The sequence below is a fragment of the Seriola aureovittata genome, chromosome 6 (assembly GCF_021018895.1).
Source record: "Seriola aureovittata isolate HTS-2021-v1 ecotype China chromosome 6, ASM2101889v1, whole genome shotgun sequence".
NCBI classification, from domain to species: Eukaryota; Metazoa; Chordata; class Actinopteri; order Carangiformes; family Carangidae; genus Seriola; species Seriola aureovittata.
Window position 1 is genome coordinate 29,821,069 of NC_079369.1, and position 9,113 is coordinate 29,830,181.

Genomic DNA, 9,113 nt, shown 5'->3' on the forward strand with positions numbered 1-9,113 from the left:
CTACTGATTGTTTCCTCTACTTCTTTAAGAGAGATTGGACGATTACAGAGTTCTTGGTCAGCAGTACTGATTGGTTTAGTATTAATTACTGGATCCAGAAATGCGACAGTGCTATCTTCACAAGAATGGGAGCTATATAGAGTTTTATAGAAGTTGGCACAGAAGTTTCCAATCTGGTTTACATCATCACATACTATGTTCTCTATTCTTAGTTGGTGGAAAGTATTATTTTTTGCCTGGGATTTTTCTAACCTGAAGAAATATGCCGAGTTCTGTTCACCTTCTTCCAGCCATCGTCTCCTGGATCTCACAAAGGCCCCTTCAGCTTTAGATTGATAAAGTTTATCTAGTTTGTTTTGATACTCAAATAGTGTCTCTTTTTCTTTTGAGATTTTATCAAGACATATGGAGGACAAGGCAGTTATCATGGAAATTGCATTTTCTTGCTCAAATCATTTTTCCTTTGCAGGATTACTGCAATATTTCCTAAAGAACTTACCGACTTCAAATTTTAAAAGTTCCCATTTACTGTCATATACTCCTTCAGCCTGAGCCTCATTCCAGAAAACTTGTATTAGCTCTTTAACCCTGAGTTTAACTGCTTCATGATATAAAACAAACAGAAGTTTCCAGTAGGAGTTATGTGGACAATTACAAGAGGGGAGTAAAGAAATGTGAACTTGAATGGCCTTATGATCAGTTAAAGAGGTAGAAAGAATTTTAACATTTGTACTATCTTTAAGATTGTTCGAGATTAACCAACAATCTATTCTAGACTGTCGAGACCTTGATTTATTGCACCATGTAAAAACTCTGTCATAAGGATATTTGTCTCTCCAGTCATCAAATCTCTGCATAAGCATTTTTAAATTTACATTGGCATTAGTTTGAAAACCTGGTGGCCACATATCCATTGTGTTGTCCAAAGTAATATTGAAATCACCACCTATAGGTAAATAAGCATTATGGAATCTGGTCAGCCAATAGATAATTCTATTTTCCACATCATTAATTAAATTATTGTTATCAATCACTGTGTTTGTTATATCCATAAATGTTCGTTATAATGAAGTTGGTTTTGTGAATGTCAAAAACGTGACAGATATAGTGACCATTCTTATTGCACTCTGTATCCAGTAAGGCCCCTGTGAACTTATTTTTAGGTGTGCAAACCCCGGCAGACGCATGTGAGAAAAAGGGGCCTCATTTCCCCACTGAGCCCTCCAAAAATTCACATCATCATTAACGGTATGCATCTCCTGAAAAAAGCAAAAATATGTTTTACATTGTTTTGCAAATAAAAATAAAGCTTTGCGCTTCAAATGATCTTTTAAACCCCTGGCGTTGAGAGAAACAATAGATAACGACAAAGTTGTACTTAGAAACGTCAGCCACACAGCTTAGACTCTGAAAACTATATGGTGGAATGACGCGAGAACAGCTTCGTATTAAAGTACACAGTGAAAAACGGCTCATGTATAACTAGGGTTGCAAAGGGGCGGACAATTTCCGGTAAATTTCTGGAAAGTTTCCGGTAAATTTCTATGGGAAGTTAAGCTTGGGAATTTTGGGAATTAATGGGAATTTAGGGGAACTAACTGGGAATATATTATTTATATATGTACATATATTATATATGTTTATTCCACAGGCTCAAATGTCTGCCTTCAATAGTGTCTGTGCTTCAGGCTCAAAAGTTTGGTCCAGTCTTGTAGAAATCTTCTGTACATGTGATGGAGGCATGCACAGTGCCAGTAGGGGGCGTGGTCTCGTTAGCCATGCAGTAAGCAGTGTGCTCTGTGCATGTGATTGAGGAATGGCATGGATATTCAAGTGTATTTGAATGGCATCTGTTTGTTTTAGTCAAGATTATGCTAAAATATACTTTCCTCAACTATATTTAAGTTCCCTATGAAGAGCCAACCTTCAATTTTGAAAATTCCCAGTTTATTCCCATAAATTCCCATGGAAAGTTTCCATTTTAGAAAATTCCCGGAATTTTGCAACCCTATGTACAACCAACAAACTCTTGTAAAAAAATAAAAAAAAATAAAAAAATAAAATAAATGTCAAAAGTAACTTATGGTGCAGGTGTCCTAACTTCTTGCTGACAAGTTGTCATGCTCCTTCACTCAGACTGGAAGAGGAATCTCATTTTCCTCAATGAAGGCGCGACCACCTACTAAGTAGGCAGTTTTCCCAACCTTTCGTACTTTGTCCACAAGTGGCCATAACTTAATTCCGGTTTCTCTGTCGGCTTTGCAGAGATCTTCCCAGAAGCACAAACCGTTGTCTCGTAGGAGGAATTCTTTGCTGCAGCCCACACTGTTGCTCTGTACATGCGAGAGGAGCAGGATGATGCCTCTAGTACCATTCGGTTTCTTCAGGCCGACACGTATCGATAACATCCGGGAGACGTTCAGCATCGGACGGCAGCAGCACCTGGCAGATGCGGATCACTTCGTGGCGAACATCTTTGTCTTCCACTCGCCCGGCTACGCCGTGTAGTTTCAAGTTGCATCGCATCGAATACCTGTCCATCTCGGTGATGCTCGAATCCAGCATAGTTTTTTTTCTCCATCAGGAGAAAGTTCGAGTTGGGAAACTTTTCAGTTCACTTCACTTCAGTCATTTGTCTGCAGACAGTTTCCATTTATCCCCTCAGACTCGTGATTTGGACAGTGTTATTTTGGACCATTGATCAACTCTGACAGCGTAGTGACAAGATCAGCATTGGCCATTTCACTTTTACCTGACAGGGGGTTTCTCTGGAGTGAAGGGCAGAGAAGGAAAATCCTCTTCATTCATCACAGAAAATGTTGGGGTGTCGTCATGGGTGGCATAGTCGTGGCAGTTATCAATAAGTGCATTAGAAGCACAGGCGACAACCTCCATCTCAACCTTCCTCGCCGTGTCTTTTCTCTTTCCACAGGAGCTCGACATAACTTGCTAAAATTACCTTAAAAGTTAAGTAAAACAATTGAATAACGGAGACGAGTCAATATTACATCCGAAAAAGTATATTGTCGGTCGTACAAAAGCCGCACCCACGTGTAAATGTCCGATTTGAAAGCTGCACTCGAGATCAAGATCTTTCACAGCGCCATCTTTAAACCCCCACAGGTCTGAGTTTATTCATTCCAATGGGAGAAGTGAACGAGATCACAGTTTATGACAGATTCTTTCGCTCCATAGTGACCGAAATAGGTCATTGTTGGACCCATTGTTCACAAGCCACAAGTCTTCAGAACATTCTGACATCAAAATGACATTTAACATGAATAGCATACACTACTACAGAGAACAACTGAAAGCTTTTTGGTATTTCTATTGTTTTAGATATATGACTTATATTTTTGATTTATTGAGAGGGAGAGAGCAACTATAGGAAAAAATATAGGAAATAAACAAATAAGGTCTTGTTTTCCTTTCTTTTCCACCAGGCAGAAAATGGGTACTTGGGGTGAGATTGGAGAGTGGGGGGATTGGGAGCACTGCACGCTTCTCCCAATTCTCCCAAGTATTCCAGTACTTTAACTCAAGTAAAAGTTTAACTGAGCAACTTCCACTTGTATTGGATTAATATTTGACCAGGAGGATCTATACTCTGACTCCAGTAATGGAGCTGTGAACTGTGTCCACCTCTGGAGACGTGCAGTCGAACGGAGACTGTGGAACATGTGTGTGTGTGTGTGTGTGTGTGTGTGTGTGTGTGTGTGTGTGTGTGTGTGTGTGTGTTAATGGGAGACACTTAAGGAGCAAGAACAGGATTAAACATGAATCTTAAAATACCCTTCATATAGAATTGTGGGACATATGTTCATCACATCTGCAGGATCAGGAACTGCGATTCATAACACTACAACAGGTGGCGATAGTGATTCGTCTGGTTGTAATCCACAAAGAAGAAGAATACAGACGTCGCTTGATGACGTGTCATGACGTCATTCTGTACGCGACAGAAAGCTGTCTTCTCCACGCTGTTCATAGTCTGTATGGTCTAAACTCGTGTGTGTTGATTTGCTTGGTTTGAATCATGGAGAGCAAACGCTCAGAATCATTGGGGAAGAAACCTAAACCCGCGAAGATGAAAGCGGAAGACGACCCAGTGAAGAACTTCGAGAAATGGAAGAAAAAATACAAGAAGACGCAGGCGCGAGTGAAGCGAGAGAAAGCGCAGAAGAAGAAGCCGGAGTGGCAGGTCGAGAGGGAGGACATCCAGAGGCTGGTTAGCAGGTACCCTCACATCAACACAAAAGAGGCCGTCAAGTTCTCAGACTTCCCCATTTCAAAGAAGACCCTGCTGGGGCTGCAGGAGGCTCAGTATCGGCAGCCCACAGAGATCCAGAGACAGACCGTTGGCTTCGCTTTGCAGGGGAAAGATGTCCTCGGCGCGGCTAAGACTGGCTCCGGGAAGACGTTAGCCTTCCTCATCCCGGTGCTGGAGTGTCTTTACCGGCAGCAGTGGAGCTCCATGGATGGCCTCGGTGCACTCATCATATCCCCTACCAGAGAACTTGCCTACCAGACCTTCGAAGTCCTGCGCAAGGTGGGCAAGAACCACGAGTTCTCCGCGGGGCTCATCATAGGTGGGAAAGAGCTGAAGAGTGAGTCGGAGAGGATCCATCGCACCAACATCGTCATCTGCACCCCTGGCCGGCTGCTCCAGCACATGGACGAGACGGCCACCTTCCACGCCTCCGACCTCCACATGCTAGTCCTGGACGAGGCGGACCGCATCCTGGACATGGGCTTCGCCGATACACTCAACGCAATCTTGGAGAATCTCCCGAATTCCCGGCAGACGCTGCTGTTCTCCGCCACGCAGACCAAGTCCGTCAAAGACCTAGCTCGGCTCAGCCTCAAAGACCCAGCGTACGTGTGGGTTCACGAGAAGGCCAAGTTCAGCACGCCAGCCACCCTGGAGCAGAGCTATGTGGTGTGTGAACTTCACCAGAAGGTCAACATGCTCTACTCCTTCATCAGGAGCCACCTGAAGAAGAAGGTCATTGTCTTCTTTGCATGCTGTAAGGAGGTACAGTACCTTTTCCGGGCCTGCTGCCGCCTCAGACCTGGCATGCCCATCTTGGCTTTGCATGGAAAGCAGCAGCAGATGAAGAGGGTGGAGGTCTACAACGACTTCCTCAGAAAGCAGAATGCTGTGCTCTTTGCCACTGACATCGCCGCCAGAGGCCTGGACTTCCCCGCTGTCAACTGGGTGCTGCAGTTCGACTGTCCGGAGGATGCAGACACCTACATCCACAGGGTGGGCCGCACTGCCAGGTACAAGGAGGGGGGAGAAGCCCTGCTGCTGCTGCTTCCATCAGAGGAGAAGGGCATGGTTGGCCAGCTGCAGGAGAAGAAGGTTCCCATCAATAAGATCCAGGTGAGACCCTGTTCATACTCTACATCACACTGTTCTCACAGTGTATGATGTGATGTAACCCAGTGCAGTACCACTCTACTCTGTGGTCACTTTCTAGGCTGTAGTTTGTGGTGATGTTGTATTGGATTTCTCAAAAACCAGGACATTAAAGTGTTCTCAGCCATTATCTGATTGTTGTGATGCTGTATATTGTTAAAACGCTGGCGGGATAAAGTAGGTTACTCACCATGTCCAAGACAAACGTTGATAAAAAAGCAGAGTGGTTTTGTACCTGACAGCTTCAGGGTCGGTGTCATACAGAACTGGTGGATTATACTTGTAGAGTTTTCTTAGTGTGAGAATCCACAGGAAGATGTTTCGTAGTGAAGATATTCCGGTCCTTACCTTGTTGTTGCAGCTGTCATCTGTTCTCAGGATTGATGTCAATGTATTTAAAGGGCCAGTCAACTCAAATTTTCAAAGAAACAACAAAATATGAAAAGAAACAAAGCAACAACAAAACAAGGTCTCTCTTCTCCCGTGTCACTGATTGATGCTGAGAGGTTGGCTTGATTTGTCCAGGTGTTGAGATTTGGCTCTGAGATTTCTGCCTCATTATCAACAGTTTTTACAGGGACTATTTCTTCAGTAGAAAGTAGTTGCAAGTTTAGTCCAGAGGTCAATGAACCCATTAATCAATTTTAAATATAGATGTTGTTCCCAGTGCTCTCTCAGCTTTTGCCTGCAACAGATGGAAGAAAATGTTTGTTCAAAGTTGAGATTACACTGAAATGAGACTCACAGTCCTCTCAGTTCCCAGAGTGGAGTTTGGTCCAAAAGAGAAAATAAAGTTGTCTCAGAGGAATCTGTGGAGGAAATAATAAGAGCACAAGATTCAAACAACATGAAAATATTGTTCTGTAGTGACACTAGTGGTCATATAATCTTCAGGTGCCTTTACCATAAATAATACAAACAACAACATCAGAGCAGCAGACAAGATGTGTACTGACTAATTTCATTGTGTAATGAATTCCAGGTGAACCCAGACAAACTGCAGAGCGTCCAGCAGAAGCTGGAGGCCTTCCTGGCCCAGGAGAAGGAGCAGAAGGAGAGGGCCCAGAGGTGTTTTGTTTCCTACCTGCGCTCCGTTTATCTGATGAAGAACAAAGATGTGTTTGACGTCTTTAAACTCCAGCTTCAGGAGTACGCCGTTTCTCTTGGCCTCGCTGTGGCTCCAAGGGTGCGCTTCTTAAATAAAGTTCAGGCACAGAGAGGTGAGAGAGGTGGGCAGAGAGAGGTGGAGCAGCCTGAAGAAGAAGAGGAGCTGAGGAGCTTTAAGGCCCAGCTGAGAGGAAACATCCCTCATGTGGAAGATCAAAACTCTGAGTCTGAAGACTCGGATGATGATGATGAGGAAAGCGGTGATCAACAATATGTGGATCAGTCCAGGGCACTACTTCTAGGTTCAGATGACAACGATGATGATGATGATCTAAGAGATTTGGACCTGTTGATGGTCAAAAGAAAGGACGTCTTCAGTCTTACAGAGGACCAGGAGAGTCTGGAGGAACCTTTAAATGGCCCCAAGAAGAAAATGGAAAAAGAGACAAAGTTCAAAGAGGCCAAAAAGGTGCTTAAGAGAAACTTCCAAGTCAACACCAAAGTGACTTTTAATGAAGAGGGAGACGCTATGCAGCTGTGGCCACCAGTTCAACGGGCAGTGACTGGTGAAGAGGAGGAAGAGGAGGAAGGTTCAGGTATCAATGTGGAGAAGGCCAGGGAGAGACTGAAAAAGGAAGACCAGGAGTTTGACAAGGATGAGTACAGGCGCAAAGTGAAAGCCAAACACACAGAGAAGAGGTTGAAGGAAAAGGCAGCCAGGAGGGAGGCCAGCAAGCAGCACAGGCAGCAGTCTGACGACGAGGACGAGGTGGTGGCGTACCTGGCCAATCACAGCGATGATGAGTTTGACCCCAGCACCCTGCCGGACCCCGACAAACAGGCCCACGAGGAGGGGGTTGGGCGCGGGGGGCAGTATCAGATAAGGTCCACTAAACGGGAGCACAGCAGTGAAAGCAGTGATGAGGAAGATGAGGAGCTCACAGCAGCGAGGAGGAAGAAAGTGAGACAGCAGGATGATGAGCACTCAGCTCTGGACACAGGTCTCTCTCTGGCTGAAGATGAGGATTTAGTCTTACATCTGCTGGGAGGACGGAGGTAGAGACAACAGGGACAAGTCAGAACTTTGTTTAACTGATGAGTTCATAATGGTCTTTTCATTAAAGCCTCTTTGTCGGTCACATTAAATAGACAGGACTAAATCACAGAAATTGTTAAGATTCACACTCAGTAGACCTGCCTCATAACCCACCAACTGTCCTTCAAACAAACAACCAGTATGAAGAGAACTACTACTTCCACGGTGTGTAAACATGGATTCACAGTGATGGGGATAACAGCTGTCTGAGGCTGTCTGGTGCGGCAGATGTTGTGTTTGACAAAAGTCATTACTGCAGCTCTGAGTTTAAAGGAGTGTCTGTTTCTTCTTCTATTGAATTTCAGGCAGGTTGTACACTGTGACGGATGATGCTGCCCTCCACAGACGAGGGCTGGAACGACAAACCCCTGACCTGTTAATCTTTATTAACTTTGACCAAGCAGATGATTTCACTTTGATGTCATTGCTGAGTTAAATGTATGAATATGTGATCAGACTCTGTCACTCACTAACATAGACTGAGGAGCTGCCTATTTAATGTAACTGCTGTTGACATCAGTGAATTTGTAGCTCAGAGGTTTTGATGATAAATGTGTAAGATTTCTTCTGTATGACTCCTCATCCATTGTCAAGAGCTTCCGGTTTCTTATCTCATCATCTACATCATCATCATATAATCTAATGACATGTATTAAATACTTCATTTGGAAATGGAGTTGTCATTTCAGTGCTCAGTTCAATGGTTTGATTTTGTCAGCCACTGTCATGAGTGAAGGTCTCCGTCTGCTTCTAATCAACTGATTCATCTAACATGCTGAGCCAGGCTGCCTCACAGTGCTGCACTCACCTGTTCACGGTGAGTGACGGGTAGCTGTGTCAAGAATGAAAAAATAGGTGCTCACTGTCACCTGACCAATCACAGCTCAACGTGGGCCTGGTGGTCACATTGTTGTGTAGAGTTCAGATGCAGCATCCAACAAACACGTTGTCTGAAGCACACTGAGGCCTTTAATACAGAGGAGAATAAACTCTCTTCTGTGAATCCACCAGTTAGATCAGTCTCCAGAGGATCAGTTGGTTTGTGCACAACCTGTACTGTTTGTATAAAGTATACATGATTTTATTCTTGTGACTAAATCTGAGAAAAAAATATAACAGATAAAATCTCTGCAAACATAGTTAACAGTACTATTTGTGTCATCACCCCATTTGTTTTATGAGCAGCCTGTAGAGTTTAAAGTGAACATGTCTCACCATCCTTCACTCCTCACAGAGGTCAGAGGTCACTGCAGGGGCTCATGTCCGCAGTTTATAAAAAAACTGGAAGAAAACCAGTGGATAAGCAGATGTTCCGTCAACACAAAACAACACGTAACTAGCAACATAACTAAATGAGCATTTCAACATTTTTGCTATTAAGTTACTAAATTTACCAATTATTAATATGGCTCTTACATCACCATTATAAAATTAGAATATCTAGAAAAATGATCATGCTTCAGCTCAGTCTCCTGCTGCAGTGATGGT

The 9,113-nt window shown here is 43.8% G+C and overlaps 1 protein-coding gene across 1 annotated transcript; it reads left to right on the forward strand.

Annotated features, from left to right (window-relative positions):
- Window positions 1–3,926: 3,926 nt before the first annotated feature.
- Window positions 3,927–8,193, forward strand: ddx10 (DEAD (Asp-Glu-Ala-Asp) box polypeptide 10). The gene is made up of 2 exons (XM_056379462.1): window positions 3,927–5,386; window positions 6,405–8,193. The coding sequence occupies exons 1-2, from the start codon at window positions 4,037–4,039 to the stop codon at window positions 7,587–7,589; spliced, it is 2,535 nt and encodes an 844-aa protein (XP_056235437.1). The 5' UTR covers window positions 3,927–4,036; the 3' UTR covers window positions 7,590–8,193.
- The last annotated feature ends 920 nt before the right edge of the window (window positions 8,194–9,113 follow it).